This window comes from Pelophylax lessonae (assembly GCF_965119305.1).
Source record: "Pelophylax lessonae genome assembly, chromosome: 11".
Taxonomy (NCBI): Eukaryota; Metazoa; Chordata; class Amphibia; order Anura; family Ranidae; genus Pelophylax; species Pelophylax lessonae.
In genome coordinates, this window is record NC_138778.1 from 3,342,384 (window position 1) to 3,361,845 (window position 19,462).

A 19,462-nucleotide genomic window follows, 5' to 3' on the forward strand; every position below is an offset into this window, starting at 1 on the left:
AGAGAGAGGACAAAAAAATCCCCCGAAACACAAGAGGCAACGAGGCAGTTAACAATTTCGATCTAAGAAACCTTATTACAAAATACCGACAAGGTTCATAGCGTGAGTTACTTTTATTGTATGTAGTATCCGGTGTGCACTCCAGCCCATAATTCTGCCTACATCTTAAAACACTTCTATTATAACATTTCTTTCACCAATTTTTTTTTTCGCCTTTAGAAATCCAGCAGGCTTTTCATTTCACCGTGTCAGATGTGTCAGCTGAAGATTGTTGAGAAACCTGTATGGATGCTTGTAATTTGCCCGATACGTGCGTCCCATATGGAACCACTCACAGGGCTGAGAAAAGCACTCGCCTACAAATTGCTCGGCGGAGTAAAGGAAATCCTGGACAGGCGGGTACGCTCTGTTCTTGTGACATCGTAGACTCCGAGGCTCAGAAAAGGTTTGCCTCGTGACGGGAGGGTGTCAAACCTCAACTTCAAAACTGTGACTTTTCCCCAGAATCCTTTGCGTAGTGTGACAGTTTATAGAAAGTCGGCGGTTTTGTCTTGTTCTCCTTTAAAAAAGTCCGATGTCCCGATCTATGCTCACGTCTTTCCAAAAAAATATATCATTTATTTTTTTTCAAAAATTTGGCAAAATATTGAAAGTTTTGTTTCGAACCACACACCTGTGAAGGGCCCAGGAGGGGGACTCAGATGTTCTCCAGTATTTTTATGTTCTCTGAATTTTATTATAAATTTTCCATTTTTTTTTTGACCCCCACCTCTGCAAAAAAAGCTTAATATAGAGCTGAGATATCCACTTGGTCGTTAGCGAGTATAAAACAGCTGGTTTCGGGTAACTTGATGTCACGCAGGTCTGAAAATGGATGGGCGTCGGCCCCGGGTGAGTCTGCGGATATTTATATACACTTCGTATATATTGTTTTGGAACGCACTAAGTCAGAGCAGCCGCTCGGGAAATAAAGGAGGATCTTGGCGTAACCCTTTCAGCTTCTTCCAAGATGGCGTCCGTACACAGAGGACTGGATGCAAAGCGTTGGGTGAGGTGGCGAAAAACAAAAGGCCTCAATAAAAAAAAAAAAAAAATAAATCAGGAGACACCCAATCAGTTATGTGTTGATTAGAATACATTGAAGGTCCATTGGTAGGAGATCGGTAGTTGTAGATGAGGAATTGGCAAGTCATGGCCATCATCGCGCTCCGACGCTGGGGTTCACCGCTTATGTCTTGCTGGTCACTTCGGCCAAACTGCCACCACCACAATGGCGATGAGGAGGAGGACGATGAGCACCCACATAGCTGCGGGAATAAAACAAATTGGAATTATTGTAAATGTAATTCTTCATCTGAAAAGCAGAAACCCCTAAGATAAGAATTAGCCCTTCAACCATTTCCCCAGCGAGAACTTTCACCCCCTTCCTTCCCTGGCCAATTTTCTGCTTTCAGCGCTGTCACAATTTGAATGACAATTGCGCGGTCATGCAATACTGTACCCATATCAAATTATTATTTTTTTTTTTTTTTAATTCTGTTTATTGAAATTTTTATTATTTTTTTCTCACAGATAGAGCTTTCTTTTGTTATTCAATCATCACTGGGTTTTTTTTTATTTGTTGCTAAATAAATGAAAAAAGCCTGAAAATGTTGCAAAAAAAAAAAAAACTTTCATAGTTAGGCATAAAATTTTGCAAACAGGTAATTTTTTCCCCTTCACTGATAAGCTGCACTGATAGGCAACACAGATGGGCATTGATGAGGCTGCACTGATAAGCGGTAATGATGGGCACTGATAGGTCAGCATGAGAAAAGGAATGCTGATAACCGGCTTCTGTTTACATCTGTGATCAGCTGTGATTGGACACAGCTGATCATGTGGTAGAGAGCTGCTGATTGGCTCTTACTTCAATCTGAGAACAGTGCAATCATAGAGTGTGCTACAACGGGGGTGGTGGGCTTGATAACAGGAGGGCGTCACATGACGCCCTCCCAGAACTGGCCAGTCACGATGTAGTTGTCGTTCGGTTAAAGATAATTCAACAAAAACCGCATTTACTGTTATATTCACTTTGATAAAAACAAATTGGCAACTCACATCACTATATCCGATCTCCCCAGGACTCTGCATTCACTATATCCGATCTCCCCAGGACTCTGCATTCACTATATCTGCTCTCCCCAGGACTCTGCATTCACTATATCTGATCTCCCCAGGACTCTGCATTCACTCTATCTGATCTCCCCAGGACTCTGCATTCACTATATCTGATCCCCCCAGGACTCTGCATTCACTATATCTGATCTCCCCAGGACTCTGCATTCACTATATCTGATCCCCCCAGGACTCTGCATTCACTATATCTGATCTCCCCAGGACTCTGCAGTCACTATATCTGATCCCCCCAGGACTCTGCATTCTCTATATCTGCGCCCCCCAGGACTTTGCATTCACTATATCTGATCCCCCCAGGACTCTGCATTCACTATATCTGCGCCCCCCAGGACTCTGCATTCACTATATCTGATCCCCCCAGGACTTTGCATTCACTATATCTGATCCCCTCAGGACTCTACATTCACTATATCCGATCTCCCCAGGACTCTGCATTCACTATATCTGACCTCCCCAGGACTCTGCATTCACTATATCTGATCCCCCCAGGACTCTGCATTCACTATATCTGACCTCCCCAGGGCTCTGCATTCACTATATCTGCTCTCCCCAGGACTCTGCATTCACTATATCTGATCTCCCCAGGACTCTGCATTCACTATATCTGATCTCCCCAGGACTCTGCATTCACTATATCTCATCTCCCCAGGACTCTGCATTCACTATATTTGATCTCCCCAGGACTCTGCATTCACTATATCTGATCTCCCCAGGACTCTGCATTCACTATATCTGATCCCCCCAGGACTCTGCATTCACTATATCTGATCTCCCCAGGACTCTGCATTCACTATATCTGATCTCCCCAGGACTCTGCATTCACTCTATCTGATCTCCCCAGGACTCTGCATTCACTATATCTGATCCCCCCAGGACTCTGCATTCACTATATCTGATCCCCCCAGGACTCTGCATTCACTATATCTGATCCCCCCAGGACTCTGCATTCACTATATCTGATCTCCCCAGGACTCTGCATTCACTATATCTGATCTCCCCAGGACTCTGCAGTCACTATATCTGATCCCCCCAGGACTCTGCATTCTCTATATCTGCGCCCCCCAGGACTTTGCATTCACTATATCTGATCCCCCCAGGACTCTGCATTCACTATATCTGCGCCCCCCAGGACTCTGCATTCACTATATCTGATCCCCCCAGGACTTTGCATTCACTATATCTGATCCCCTCAGGACTCTACATTCACTATATCCGATCTCCCCAGGACTCTGCATTCACTATATCTGACCTCCCCAGGACTCTGTATTCACTATATCTGATCCCCCCAGGACTCTGCATTCACTATATCTGACCTCCCCAGGGCTCTGCATTCACTATATCTGCTCTCCCCAGGACTCTGCATTCACTATATCTGATCTCCCCAGGACTCTGCATTCACTATATCTCATCTCCCCAGGACTCTGCATTCACTATATTTGATCTCCCCAGGACTCTGCATTCACTATATCTGATCTCCCCAGGACTCTGCATTCACTATATCTGATCCCCCCAGGACTCTGCATTCACTATATCTGATCTCCCCAGGACACTGCAGTCACTATATATGATCTCCTACAGTACACAGAACATGGAAATGCAATTATTTTATTCAATATAAACTGCTAAATACCTTTTCTCATCAACAGTATATAGCAGTCTTGTGACTTCTATCAGTGTCTGGTTAAAGCTTGTAGGAGAAATGTTCATTCTCCCCTGATTGTCCTATGAGGCTGCAGGACCCCTGACCCTCTGTCTGGACAGTTCTGATTGGCCCTGTGTCAAACACCTTTTTACACAATGCAGAGGATTAACCCCTTACGTTGCACAGTGAGTATAACCAGCATGCTTTACTGCATATACAGACTGATTTTACTGTTGTGTGTTTAGTAACACTTTAAGTGGTTAAAGGTTTTAAAGCTGCACCCAGATGGCGCCCTCCATTGTGTGTGTTTTTATGTGATGACTTTATCTTAGCCTAGGCAAAGTCACTGACTAGGACTGAAGGATGTTTTATGATAATAGGTGACGCTTGTTTGAAAAATGATACTGCTGCTGTATATTGCAACATCAGTAATGTATTTATGGAATTGTGTAACTTTACTGACGGGTCCACTTTAGGCAGGTGGCTCTGCCTGGAAATGAAATGCGCACAATAATAATTTTGCATACATAATAAGCTATACACAGAAGGCCTTTAATCGCATTACCGCAATTTATTTGCTGTCAATACAGATCTGAGTGATTATCAAACTTTTTCCGCGGGTGAAGCATTTATCAGTAAGGGGCGAGGATGCAGCAATAATCGCGGAGAAATGTTCCTTGGTCAAGCTGACCTTCTGATTTCACTCTCCTGGATGCCTTCAGAAATTCGGGGAATGCAGCCATGTCCTGGCTTTGTAGCACAGATCGCTCCCTGTCCACCATGTTGTGCCTTAGAGCCGCTGACCATCATTTTTTTCAGATAAAAGCAAATTATTTTTTAATTGTAAATCTTTCGTGAACAAACTATGAGGCCTCTACACCTGACCTTGCTGGTAGAGAGGTGAAGGATCAGAACCTCTGGCAGCGTTTTTATTGATAAAGTTGGACCATAAGGAAGGCTGAACGCCGAAGAATTGATGCTTTTGAACTATGGGGTTGGAAGTCCCTTGGAGGGCAAGAAGATCCAACCAGTCAATCCTGAATATTCTCTGGAAGGACAGATCCTGAAGCTGAAACTCAAATACTTGTAGGGGGTTGCGATTCTCAGAACCTAGAGAGTTGGTTTGGCCAAAATCCCATGTATGTGAATGTTTTGAAAGGGTTTTGGTGCCTCAGGCCAAAAGGTAATTGGGACTTTATGGGCTTATAGCGAGACTTATTTATAATCAGGGCTTTTTTTCTCAGAGAATAGGTGCAGGAACTCCACCTTTTAAGTTACTTTGTGTCTCCGCCCCCTACCCACCTCCGAGAACTAACCCTTGGTTCCACCCCTTCCAACCTACGAGCACTGACCATTGGTTCCACCCCTTCCAACCTACGAGCACTAACCCTTGGTTCCACCCCTTCCAACCTACGAGCACTAACCCTTGGTTCCACCCCTTCCAACCTACGAGCACTGACCATTGGTTCCACCCCTTCCAACCTACGAGCACTAACCCTTGGTTCCACCCCTTCCAACCTACGAGCACTAACCCTTGGTTCCACCCCTTCCAACCTACGAGCACTAACCCTTGGTTCCACCCCTTCCAACCTACGAGCACTAACCCTTGGTTCCACCCCTTCCAACCTACGAGCACTAACCCTTGGTTCCACCCCTTCCAACCTACGAGCACTAACCCTTGGTTCCACCCCTTCCAACCTACAAGCACTAACCCTTGGTTCCACCCCTTCCAACCTACAAGCACTAACCCTTGGTTCCACCCCTTCCAACCTACGAGCACTAACCCTTGGTTCCACCCCTTCCAACCTATGAGCACTGACCATTGGTTCCACCCCTTCCAACCTACAAGCACTAACCCTTGGTTCCACCCCTTCCAACCTACGAGCACTAACCCTTGGTTCCACCCCTTCCAACCTACGAGCACTAACCCTTGGTTCCACCCCTTCCAACCTATGAGCACTAACCCTTGGTTCCACCCCTTCCAACTTATGAGCACTAACCCTTGGTTCCACCCCTTCCAACCTACGAGCACTGACCATTGGTTCCACTTCCTACCCAGCTTCCAGTACAGCCACTTTTAGAGAATATAGAGCCAAGTATAATTGAGCCAAGTATAATTCTGTATTGGAATGTATAGAATTAGGTTATGATAACAAGAAAAGCAATAAAATAGATCCAGCATCAATAGACACCCCCCAGCAGCAATAGACCCCCCCAGAAGCAGCAAAAGATCTCCCAGCAGCCAGCATCAATAGACTCTCTAGCAGCCAGCAACAGTAGACCCCTCCCTAAACAGTAGATTCCTTTTAGCAATAATTAACCCTATCAAAAGATCCTCCACCAGCAACAATAGATCCCCCCCAGCAACAATAGATCTCCCAGCAGCCAGCACCATTAGATCCTCCAGCACCCATTGGAGGTGCCGGAACTGCGTTTCCCCGCGTTCCCGCTGAAAAAAGCCCTGTTTATAATATATAATAAAAAGATTCTTATTTATTAGGTAAAGACACAGGAAGAATTATTTACACACAGTGGTGGTGTGTTGGGTTATAGAACCATTTGTGAAAGTGAATAACCCATTTCTAAAACTATGCAACAATGGGATTCTACCCCTTTGGCATGCATATTTTTTGACCGTGTTTATTACGATTACAGATATGGTCAACCATCCTTGACAAAGGGCATTTCTGTATATAAAAGCCGAAACGCGTTGGAATTCAGGATATTCCTTCTCTGCACATTTCCAAGCTGGCCTTCAAGCACGGAACAGCAGAGAGCAATATTCCAAAGTCACCATATCACCTTGTCACCAACTTCTAAACTTATTCACTTTCACAAATGGGTCTACAACCCAACACACCACCACTGTGTGTAAATAATTCTTCCTGTGTCTTTATCTAATAAATAAGAATCTTTTTATTATATATTATTATAAATAAATCTTGCTATAAGCCCATAAAGTCCCAATTACCTTTTGGCCTGAGGCACCAAAACCCTTTCAAAAGAAACTCGAATACTTTGGCCACCTAATGTGAAGAGAGGACTCATTGGAGAATACACTGATGCTGGGAATCATGGGAGGAAAAAGGAGAGGAGGACGACAGAAAACAAGATGGATCGATAGCATCATCGAAACAATGAAGATGAAGTTAAGCAAACTCCGGGAGGCAGTGGAGGACATGAAAGCCTGGCGCGCGATGGTCCATGAGGTCACGAAGAGTCGGACACGACTAATCAACAATGCCCATTCCAGTCCAGATGATGACCGTTCCTCCCACACCTCCCATTTGTAGAATGGGTGCTGAAGGGACAGAAGTGGAGGAAAATCTCCCCAATGGGGGTCACAAACAGAAATAAAATGATCACTAATGAAGTTTAACTTGCTTATTATTATTATTATTATATAGGATTTATATAGCGCCGACAGTTTACGCAGCGCTTTACAACTTGAGGGTAGACAATACAGATACAATACACTTTAATACAGTAGGGATCAGAAGGCCCCGCTCTTTAGAGCTTACAATATTTTTCCTTGCCTGGCTCCTCCTTTCACCCCTCATTAATCTGCTAATTAAATAAAACTTTTTTAAATTTATCTTCGATGAAGTGACATCATCACTGGGTCTCTGCTTCTCTATGGTTTACAGGCAGATCATGGATCATGGCTGGTGGGAGTGTCCAGCGGGGGGGTGGTACATAAACTATATTACCAAAAGTATTGGGACGCCGGCCTTTACACACACATGAACTTTAATGGCATCCCAGTCTTAGTCCGTAGGGTTCAATATTGAGTTGGCTCCACCCTTTGCAGCTATAACAGCTTCAACTCTTCTGGGAAGGCTGTCCACAAGGTTTAGGAGTGTCTATGGCAGTGATGGGGAACCTTGGCACCCCAGATGTTTTGGAACTACATTTCCCATTAAGCTCATGCACTCTGCAATGTAGTTGAGCATCATGGGAAATGTAGCTCCAAAACATCTGGGGTGCCAAGGTTTTCCATCACTGATCTACTCTTGTGGGAAGGCTGTCCACAAGGTTTAGGAGTGTCTATGGGAATGTTTCACCATTCTTCCAGAAGAGCATTTGTGAGGTCAGGCATTGATGTTGGACAAGAAGGCCTGGCTCACAGTCTCTGCACTAATTCACCCCAAAGGTGTTCTATTGGGTTGAGGCCAGGACTCTGTGCAGGCCAGTCAAGTTCCTCCACCCCAAACTCACTCATCCATATCTTTATGGACCATAAAGGTTCCTCCTTTATAATTCCACAAGTCCCTTCCCCATACAGTTAGAAAATACTCCCCGAACCTAACCCTTTGATCGCCCCTGAGATAACCCCCTTCCCTGCCAGTGTCATTAGTACAGTGGCAGTGCATATTTTTAGCACTGATTACTGTAGTGATGTCCCCCAAAAAATGTCAAAAATGTCAGTTAGGGGTCCAATCTTTCCGCCGCAATGTCGCAGTCCCGCTAAAAATCGCAGATCGCCGCCATTGCTAGTAAATAAAAAATAAAAAAAAATAAAAATTACATCCCCTAGTTTGTAGACATGATAACTTTTGCGCAAACCAATCAAAATATGTTTATTGGGATTTTTTTTTACTAAAAATATGTAGCAGAATACAAATTGGCCTAAAATGATGAAAAAATTTTATTTTGATTTTTTCTTTTATGAATGTTATATAGCAGAAAGTGAAAAATAATTGTTTTTTTTTTTTTCAGAATTGTCGCTCTTTTGTTTTTGTTTATACTGCAAAAAATAAAAATCGCAGAGGTGATCAAATACCACCAAAAGAAATCTCTATTTGTGGGTAAAAAAGATCAATTTTATTTGGGTACAGCGTCGCATGACCGCGCAATTGTCAGTTAAAGTAATGCAGAGACAAATCGAAAATGGCCTGGTCATTAATGGGGCAAATCCTTCCGGCCCAGAAGTGGTTAATTGAACAAACCGAAGATAGAAGCTGATTGGCTGCCATGCACAACTGCACCAGATTCTGTGTGCTCCAGTTTTAGTAAACCTCCCCCCCCCCGTGAGAAATAAGGCCAAACATATTGAGAAATAGATTTTGGGTGTACACACCGGCAGTTCTAAGCCTATAAGCCTCACTCTTGTTTTTGAAACCGAGTCAGCCAAAGAAAAAACAAAATATAGCTTCTATTTTTTTTTTTACATTTTTTTTACTAATAATAGCGTTTTAACCTCAGGCAACACAGGGGGTTCTTTACTGTTAGGGCTACAAGATTGTGGAATTCTCTACCACAAGAGGTGGTTTCTGCGGGTAGTATGGTGGCTTTCAAAAGACTCTTAGACTTACATCTCAAGGATCAGAACATTCAGGGGTATGTGAGATGATTACAGCCACACACACCTACACAGGTTGAACTGGATGGATTATTGTCTTTATTCAACCTCACCTACTATGTAACTATGTAACTATGTAAGAATTCATTTGTCATTTTTTAATTTTTATTTCTTCGCAGCAGAGAAGAGAAGAATTTTATTTCATGTCGGTTAATTGTAACGATTGCAGAGGGCAAAGGGCCAAAAAGTGGATCCAGTCTGGCCAGGCAGGTGGCGGGAACGGCAAGTTTTACATTATTAATCGAGATATTTGTGATGAGCCATAACTCCTTCTATGACGCAGCGGCATTCCCTGGCCCAGCCGCGCTCCCTGTCCTGCTGTAATTACGCGCTCTGTTACCACAATTCCACGGCCAATATACCGCGGCCTCTGGGAAATTATTACTTCGTGATGCTGGAACACCAATGAGTGCAGGTAAAAAAAAAAAAAAAAAAGTTTGGTTTTGGATGGCGCATGCAGTGCAGAATCACGTACTATGACAGAAATATTAATTTATTTTTTTTTGTTTTTAGTGCTGTTATTGGTTATTAATCCAAGGGTTATCTTTTAACCTCCGGATTTACCCCCCTTCCTGACCAGGCCATTTTTTGTGATACAGCACTGCGTTATTTTACCTGACAATTGCGCGGGCCTGCGACACTGTACACAAATAAAATGTGTGTCCTTTTTTTCCCACAAATAGAGCTTTCTTTTGGTGGTATTAGTTGTTTTTTTTTTTCTTTTGCGCTACAAAAAAACAGAGCAACGATTTAAAAAAACAAAAAAACAATATTTTTTAATTTCTGCTATCAAACATCCAATAAAAAAAATTAAAAAAAATCGAATTTCTTCATCAATTTAGGCCAAAATGTATCCTGCGACATATTTTTGTAAAAAAAAAAAAAAAAAAAAATTAAATTAAGCGCATATTGATTGGTTTGCACAAAAGTTATAGCTTCTATTTTTTTTTTACATTTTTTTTACTAATAATAGCAGAGATCAGCAACTTATAGTGGGACTGCGGTATTGCGATGGACAGTCGGACACTGACACTTTTTGGGGACCAGTGACACTAATACAGTGGTCAGTGCTTAAAATATGCACTGTCACTGTACTAAAGAAAGAAGTTATTTCTGTTCCTTTACTGCAGTGGCAGCCCGTCCATTGGGAGCGCAGGGTCGCCGCCACCCCCCATCCATGCATCCGGCCACCTAATCTACATGCAGGGCGCCGGACGCATGGATTCCAATGGGGTTTTTTTTTTTTGAAGCATGTGATTAGAGCCAGAGACTCTAATAGGCTTTAAAAAAGGGTGGGCTCGGGGCACAGAGCACTGCGCCCTGAGCCCATCCAGTTGCGTGACAATAGCGAATGAATATTCGCTATTGCCACACCGATTCTCCTCTTGGCCAATCAGGAAGCGGGTCCTGAGACCCGTTTCGTGATTGGCCGAAAGAAGAAGCCATGCTATTGGCCAAGGAGGAGGAGGAGGGAGGAGACGCAGGGGAAGCCCACGGAGGAGACTGAGGGGGAGGCCGCTGCTGCCTGCCCAGGTGAGTGAGGTGAGTGAGCCAGCGACCGGGGGAGGGGGGGGTATTATGTGTGTGGGCTGGAGCTGGTGTGGTCCGGAGGAGGATATGCTGTGGTCCGTCTGCCGCCACCCCCCGGCCCATGGAGCACCAGCCACCACTGCTTTACTGTACTAATGACTTCCTGGCTGGGAAGGGGTTAAACATCAGGGGCGATCAAAGGGTTACCTGTGTTCCTAGCCAGTGTTTTAGTATACTGTGGGGGAGGGGCTTTTTCTATGGAAAGACATGGATCCATATCACTGATTTACAGAGACACAGGATCCATGTCTTCCCTCCAGACAGAATGGCGATCTGCCTTGTTTGCATAGACCGCCGTTCTGCCTTTATGCTGGATGGTCGGCAGGTGCTGGTGGACATCAGGTCCGTGGTACCTGCAGATCAGCTCCCACTGTGTATAATCACAGCAGGAGTGGACTGCCGGTGGCGCGCATGCGCTCCCCATACCCGGAAGTGTGAAATCACGTACTAGGTACGTGATCCAGCGCAGCAGTGCCACCTTGCCACCGTACATGTAAGTTATACAGTATGGTGGGCAAGTTGGATAAATGACACCAAACGGTATTCTTATTCTCCAAAAAACAAATCCATGCACATCGACTACTTAACAGCCCAGTAACATGGCCATCAGCACTTTTGGATATCTGTTTCTTTATGAGGAACGCGCCTCAAAGCTACCCTTTATGAAATCCAACATACAAAGTCCTCTACAACTCTGACCAGGGCTACATCACCAAACTCATCCCAAAATTTCACCCAAACTGTCCTCTGAAAACTTCCTGCGTTCTAGATCCCCATCACCTTGCTTCGAGAACCTCCTTTGGAACTCCCTACTCCAATCTGTCTGTTTCATACCCCCATCAACTCATCTTTTTAAGGAAGTCTATCTAGGCCTCTACCTATCTGTGTTTATTTTTTTTCCAACAACTCACCCCTACACAATTTTCACCCTTTTTTATCAATTGCTCCCCCTTTTAGAATGTAAGCTCTCATGAGCAGAGCCCTCCTAACCATCTTGTATTGAATTGTATTGTAACTGTACCGTCTCCCTGAAGGCCTTGTTCACACTTGTTTCAAAATGTGGCATTGGACATGCATTTTAAAGCCCTCTGAATGGCAATCACTAAAGAAAAAAAAAAGGTCACCTTACAGTCATGGTCACACTATGATCCCCCACGTCACTTTCTTGGTGCTTCAAAGCGTCTCCAAAACCTCCATAGAAGTCTATGAAAATGCTCGCTAACAGCACCTGCAGCTTTTGAGGGGCTTTTATTCAGCTTTAGCTTCACTTATAAAGTATTGCAGGTATGAGATCTCCCAGGATGCACTGGTAAACCAGCAAACAGACCAGAAAGGCACCATCAGCAGCTGCTTGTTTCATGTGTATATATTCTGGGAGTGTCTGGTGCAGACGTCACATATGGTGTGGAGCAGCAGGAAATTGAACGGGGTCCGGACCGGAGTGGAGTAACTGGCAGATGGCACATGTGGTGTGCAACATGGGAATGCTAAAGCGGAAGGTGAATGGGGACCGGAGAGAGAGGACTGAGCAGCAGCAGATCAGCAGGGCTGTGGGAACAGAGAAATAAACATGTCACGTGTGGTGAGCAGTGTGGGGGCAATATAGCAGGAGTTGAGCAGAGACCGGAGAAAGAAGAGGATCAGCAAACCAGAGGAACAGTATAGCTCTGGGGGGTATTACTGAGCAGGGGGATCAGAAGAGCTGGCGGTTACTACCAAGTTGGGAATCAGCAGAGCTGGGGGTTGCTATTGAGTTGGGAATAGTCAGGGGTGGGGGTTACTACTGAGTGAGGGATCAGCAGGGGTGGGGGGGTACTACTAAGTGGGGGATCAGCAGGGGTGGGGGAGTACTACTAAGAGGGGGGATCAGCAGAGCTGGGGATTACTACTGAGTGGAGGGATAAGCAGAGCTTTAGGTTACTACTGAATTGGGAACCAGCAGAGGTGGAGGTTACCACGAAGTTGGGAATCAGCCGAGCTGGAGGTTACTACCTGAGCAGTTGTGATGGGCTCAGGCTTGTTTGGATCATAGTCCCAACCCACCTGAGCAATCCCGCCAGGAAGCCATCACTGCACACTGCCAATCGTAGACAGTGTGTGCATGTACAGCTGCGGGCCAGGAAATACCTCATTGACTATGAGTGGCGGTGTGCAGTTAGGGATTCCTGGTGGGATTGCTCAGGTGGGTTGGGACTACGATTCAAACATGCCTGAGCCCATTCCTACTGAGCAGGGGATCAGCAGGGGTGAGGGTTACTATTGAGTGGGGGGATCAGCAAATCTGGAGGTTACTACTGAGTTAGGAATCAGTTGAACTTGGGGAACTACTGAGTGGGGCATCAGCAGAGCTGGGGCATACTGATAAACTGAGGATCTGCTGAAAGAGAATACTAATAACCTGGGATCTGCTGAACGGGGGTATTAATAAGCTGGGATCTTCTAAGTGGGAGTACTACTGGGCCAGGATCTGCTGAGTGGAGGTACTACTGAGCCAGGGTTCTACTGGGTCCCTTTAAAACAAATCGAAAATCAACACATAGCATTTGCCAAGCTTCAATAAAGCATCAAAAAGCATATTGAAACGGTAGACGCTTTAATGTGTGTTAAAGTCGAGGCGATCGTAAATGAGCCCTTATATTGTACAGCGCTTGTCAAACTGTTGGCGCCTTACTGAACCAAATCCAGCTCTGAAAAACAATTGAAAAGCCCCCCTTTCGGTAAACGTTGCTTGGCTTCTTCACTCATTGAGTAATAAGACTCTGAGATTCCTGAAGGAACAGCTCCGAGTCTATTAAGGGAAGCTTATAATTCCATATTTTCATATTTGCCCCCCCCCCCCTCCCTAAAATCCCCTTGAGACGAGTCACCCGGACTGGAAAAAGCAGAAAAGTCATCAGGAGAGGATTGGGGGGTAGATGAAGTCCCTCTTGCTGGGGATCTGGGAAAGATGGATATTACTCAGCTGAATATTTCAAGGCTCAGTTCAGTGGAAAAAAGAAAAAGGAAAGATTAATAGGGAAAGACAGAAGTGTAACGGCACGGTATGGAAATGACTGTAACACATGGCAGCTCTTTGTTGAACCTTGCCAAGCACCCCAGTGATGTCCTCTTCTTAGAAGTGGTGAAGCAATTAACCCTTCAAAAGGTATGCGAGACCTAAATCAGATGTTCAGAAAAGAGGACTATACTTTCACTTACACACCAGATTTGTCAACCTATTAAAGACGTTAGGACAATTCCTAATAGATTGTATTTGTTGGGAAATGGCTGTTTTCCTAGTTCACTGAAGGCCTCATGGTTGGACACCTTAGCCCTGTGACATACCTCACTTTACTGCAACCAGCACAGTTATCAATGGCATCAACCTATCAGTCGGTGACATTTTAATTATAGGTGGAGTCTGGTGTGCGGAGTTCCTATGTCTTGGATGCACCATCATTGAGATTTTTGTTGCCGGACTCTGCTCTGGTTCATGTAGGAGACCTTATAATGGGCACAGCAGGTGTACAGACCAGGGAACTCAGCACAGGGATGGTTAGAACCCCTCATAATGGGCACAGCAGGTGTACAGACTTGGGAACTCAGCACAGGGATATTGGGAAGTCCTCATAATTGGCACAGCCAGGCCAAATCCTGACACTTTAAAGGAATTTTCTCTAGATGAATGAAACGCAGACCCTGGATAATCCCTCAAGGCTAGTGACCTGGGTAATCTCTCAAGGCCAGTGGCTCACTAAAGGCAGATTCAACAACCCTCATTTCCAGGGCCTACCTAGGAAGAGACTTCATTTCCTCCACCGTCACTCGCCACTGCCAAAGCATTTTCAGGTATGGGGCAACGTAAGCTGGGAGCTTACCATGTCAGATCCTCAGACTTTTCACTGGCCCAGCTTCGCAGAAAAGGCCTAAACCAGGACAGACAAATACCAACCCCCCCCAGGCAGTTTCTCTGCAAGCATGTTATCAAAATTATGTTTCAAAAACTTCAGAGAAAAGAATACCACCGTATTGACCATACCTAGGCCACCCATCCGCCCGAGAAGGAGGGTTACAGAACTCTCAATGTGGTTCAGTTTGTTCCCCCATAACAGCTGAAAGAAACAGCTGTAGATCTTTGTATAGAGAGACACTGGCGAACCACAGACAAAGCTGACATACAGAAATATCGGGATCAGGCAAGTGTTAACCAGGTCAATCCTTTTCCTATGATAGAGTTTCTATTCCTTCCAGCTGGCAACCTTGGCATCGGCATCTTATAGCCTGCTTTCCCAAATTGCAAGGCCATAATCACCAGGAGCAAATTTGATGCCTTAAACTTAATTTCCTGCCAGAGCTCTGGGAAGGTGTCCGGAAGCTCAAAGCCATCGCCTTCCTCTCCCATCCAAAAAACCTCACTCTTATCCTGATTGATCTTTGAGCCAGATGCCTCATCATACTGCTCCATCACCGAGACCACCTCCTCCGCCCCAGAGATGAAAACAGACACATCATCAGCAAAGGCCACAACCCTCAAAGGGGGCTCACCAGGAATGCCCAAAGGCACCCCATACAACGGTCCGCTCTCTAATCTCCTGATGAAGGTATGGCTTGCAAATGTGTATAGCAGAGGACTCAAAGGACGCACACCTGAGCCAACCTCAATGGGCCGTCCAATCCAACCATTCACAAGCTTGACACTATCAGCCCCTCTGTACAAAGTCTTTAGCCAGTCGATAAAGCCCCCCCTCCAGGCCATACTTGCCAAGAAGCTGCCATAGGTACTTATGATTGACCCCATCAAAAGCTTTAGCCTGATCCAATGTTAGCAAAGACTTTCTCCAGCCTGCAGTCCTGCACCGTTCCAGGGCCTACCGGACAGCCAACACTGCTAAAAATGTGCTTCTACCCTAAACCAAACAGTGCTGTTGGTGAAAAAGTAGATTGCCTGCTACAGATAATAAACGTCAAAAAATGATTTTTGCCAGTATCTTCCTATCAACATTGAGAAGGCTAATGGGCCGCCAATTCTCAATTCTCAAAGAATCTTTACCCTTTGACAGAAAAATCTCTGCAGATTGCCGCATGGAGTGAGAGAGCGAACCCTCTCTCAGACAGCCATTAAAAACCTTCAGGGTCAGAGTACAATTAAAGTGCCTATATAACCCATCTGTCAATCCATCAGGCCCACTTGCGGCTTCTTAATAGCAAGCTTATCAATCGCCTTAACCACTTCATCTGCAGTGATGTCCTCTGCCAAACTCACAAGAGAACTGACATTTCCCAGTCCTGGAATAGAATCCAGAAAATTTGACATGCAAGCCCGATCGAGGGCTCTACTACCCAGGAGGTCAGCATATTATGACCTGGCAAGTTTCCAGGATCCCCGACTTGGACTTTGTCAAGGAACCCGTACTGCCAACCGGGCCTACAACTGACTTAACTGCTATACCTTGTTGCAATTCTAGTAAGGGTCGGGTGAAGGATAATTTCCCATAATCCCTTTTCAGAACCAAAGAGGCATGCCTGTCATATTGACACTCCCTGAGCAAGAGTTTAACCTCAGAGATCATCCCCGGATCTCCATTATTCTATACAAGCTTATCAAGCTTCCTCAGCAGACGCTGGTAGGTGACATACTTATCAAGCTATTTCTTCCTATGGTGTGTCAAGTAGTGCAGCGCTATAAGCAACAAAATTAATTATACTTAAAAAATTATATAAATGGATATACAATTAATAATGGTGCAATAAAAAAAATGAATCAATTGCACTAAGTCATAAGTCCATTCAGCATATGAAGATGGTGGAGAGTCCACTTAAGGGTGAAGATCCCAAGATGTGAAAAGTAATGGAAACAAACAGTCACCCGTGCGGATAGGCAAGATGGCAGCTTACCGCAATGAGTGGGCCTCCAAATTAATGGATAGGCCACTAAGAGCATAAGGTAACAACTCCTATGGACTGGGTTCTCTCCTCTGCATGAACGGACCAAGCTTCGCTAGACTGCATCAACCCCTCACTCGCTCATAGATCCAGAAATAACTCCGATATGTATGGCAATATGTAGAGGATAAAAGCATTCATAGCGTAATCCCGTTTGACAGTATAAAACAGCTTTATTTAAGATTCTACTCACATGGCAGTAGATCAACACACACGAGTAACAGGTAAAAAGCGGCGTCCCGCTATAGTTGATACAAAGCCGGCGTCTTGGGGGCGTGGCAAGCGCGATGTCCGGAACCTCCCGACCGGTTTCGTCATTCTGACGAAACCGGTCGGGAGGTTCCGGACATCGCGCTTGCCACGCCCCCAAGACGCCGGCTTTGTATCAACTATAGCGGGACGCCGCTTTTTACCTGTTACTCGTGTGTGTTGATCTACTGCCATGTGAGTAGAATCTTAAATAAAGCTGTTTTATACTGTCAAACGGGATTACGCTATGAATGCTTTTATCCTCTACATATTGCCATACATATCGGAGTTATTTCTGGATCTATGAGCGAGTGAGGGGTTGATGCAGTCTAGCGAAGCTTGGTCCGTTCATGCAGAGGAGAGAACCCAGTCCATAGGAGTTGTTACCTTATGCTCTTAGTGGCCTATCCATTAATTTGGAGGCCCACTCATTGCGGTAAGCTGCCATCTTGCCTATCCGCACGGGTGACTGTTTGTTTCCATTACTTTTCACATCTTGGGATCTTCACCCTTAAGTGGACTCTCCACCATCTTCATATGCTGAATGGACTTATGACTTAGTGCAATTGATTCATTTTTTTTATTGCACCATTATTAATTGTATATCCATTTATATAATTTTTTAAGTATAATTAATTTTGTTGCTTATAGCGCTGCACTACTTGACACACAATATGAATGGGATTACTATGAATCCAGTGTTCTAGCTGCTATCTTGTTTTATATCATTTATTTTATGTCATTTCATTATATCTACTTATTCACTATTAAGCGCAGGATACCCCCCCTGATTTTATTTCTTCCTATGGCCTTGATAAACCCAACGATCCTGCGTTTTGTAAGCTCCCACCACTCTGACTTTCTGCTGCGAAAGTCCATGATCAATACCTGTGCCTGAAAAAGATCCTCAAAGGATTGACTCACCTTCTCATCGTCCAGGAGTGCCGAATTCAGCTTCCAGGTACCACTCCCCCTAGGTGGTGTATCAGGGCAATTCAGTCACAGACAGAATACAATGATCTAAACACTCCATCGCCTGACACACTGGGGCAGAGAAGGCGGAGTTCCCCTTTCAAAAAAAAAATCTACCTATTCTGCTCTGACTACTACCTCGCTGAAAAGTGAATCCCATATTGTCTGGGCAGCACTGAATGTGCACTTCAACCAGACCTGCCTCTCTAGCTTTTTGATTTAAAAAAAGCTGTCACAGTCCAGCCAGACTCCGGTACCTTTCCTGTCCTTAGTCCTGGTGACGGAGTAGAAATCACCACCGAAGACAACTTGCTGGGCTTGATCTTCATGAAGGAGGATTTCCTGTCCCACTTTGTCTGGGGCCCATAGATGTTAATCAGGCGCAGGTCCTGCCCCCCCCCCCCCCCCCCCCCATGGAGATGTCAAAGACAATGCATCTCCCCATTTCTACCTCAATAATCCGCCGACAGGTTACCATGCTGGAAAAAAGTACCGCAACTCCAGTGTAAGGCTCGGCCGCAAGAGAATAAAGGAGGGGCCACTCCTCCACTCCTCCTTCGCCAGATGAATATCAGCCAAACTAGATAACCGGGTCTCTTGCAAAAAGAAAATATCAGCATCAAACCTGCTGAGCAAAAATAAGGCCATGTTACGAGCACTTACTGATTTTACGCTGGCGACATTAATGGTCGCCACCTTCAATTGAGTGGGAACCGCCATCAGGATGATTGGGGTATACATTTCTTAGCCCGCTTACCTCCCTCCCTACTTGGAGACCCTACACGCTTTAATGCTCCTTGTAATTCCTGCTCCATAGAAATCACTGACTCATCACCTGAAGAACTTCCACCCTCCTCTACCTTAGAAAACACCTTAAAAGCATTTGCCACCTCCAACCTCCCATTTTCAGGAGCACTGACATCCTTCTTCCTTCTCTGCCCCTTACCCTTTATCCTTTAAGCCTCCAACCATTCCATATCCTCATTCGACAATCCTGACAGCAGAACCCCCTCTCCCCACCCCCGACGACATCCTCAGCCAAACCCCCCCCCCCATTAACCCCTCTCCCCACACCATTTACCCCAACTTCCACATCATTCACCCCAACTTCCACATTCTGCACAAGCCACTCTCATTCCCTTCCCACCTCCCCCCCACTATCATCCAATCCATTATCCACTCCACCCCTTGGTGTCTGCTGCCCTCCAGCCACACTTCTGCTACACCGAGGAGGAGGGGTTGACACAACCATACACGCTGGTCCAGCACCCTCCATTGCCTTTACTACTCTAGGAGAAACAACAGATGCAGACACAGACATGACAACCACACTTTCTGACACTGACTGGGGAACCACAGTCTGGGGGGACACTGACACCACAGCCAGCCTTACAGACACAAACTCTGACGGGACAGAGACAATAGGATCCCCTGGTGCAACTTCAGCCAACCCAGACTCTTCCCTATCCAGACAGAAGAATTCCTCCTCTAACTCAGGCTTATTGTGCAAAGCCCCAGGGCACTGGCTATAAGGGTGACCAACCTTA

General features: G+C 45.3%; 1 protein-coding gene across 1 annotated transcript in view; it reads right to left on the bottom strand.

Annotated features, from left to right (window-relative positions):
* Nucleotides 1–654: 654 nt before the first annotated feature.
* Nucleotides 655–19,462, bottom strand: part of STX8 (syntaxin 8) — a 287,648-nt gene continuing 268,840 nt past the window's right edge. The window contains exon 8 of the mRNA XM_082271484.1: nucleotides 655–1,307. Coding sequence (XP_082127610.1) covers nucleotides 1,243–1,307 — 65 coding nt within the window. The 3' untranslated portion in view covers nucleotides 655–1,242. The remainder of the gene's footprint in view (nucleotides 1,308–19,462) is intronic.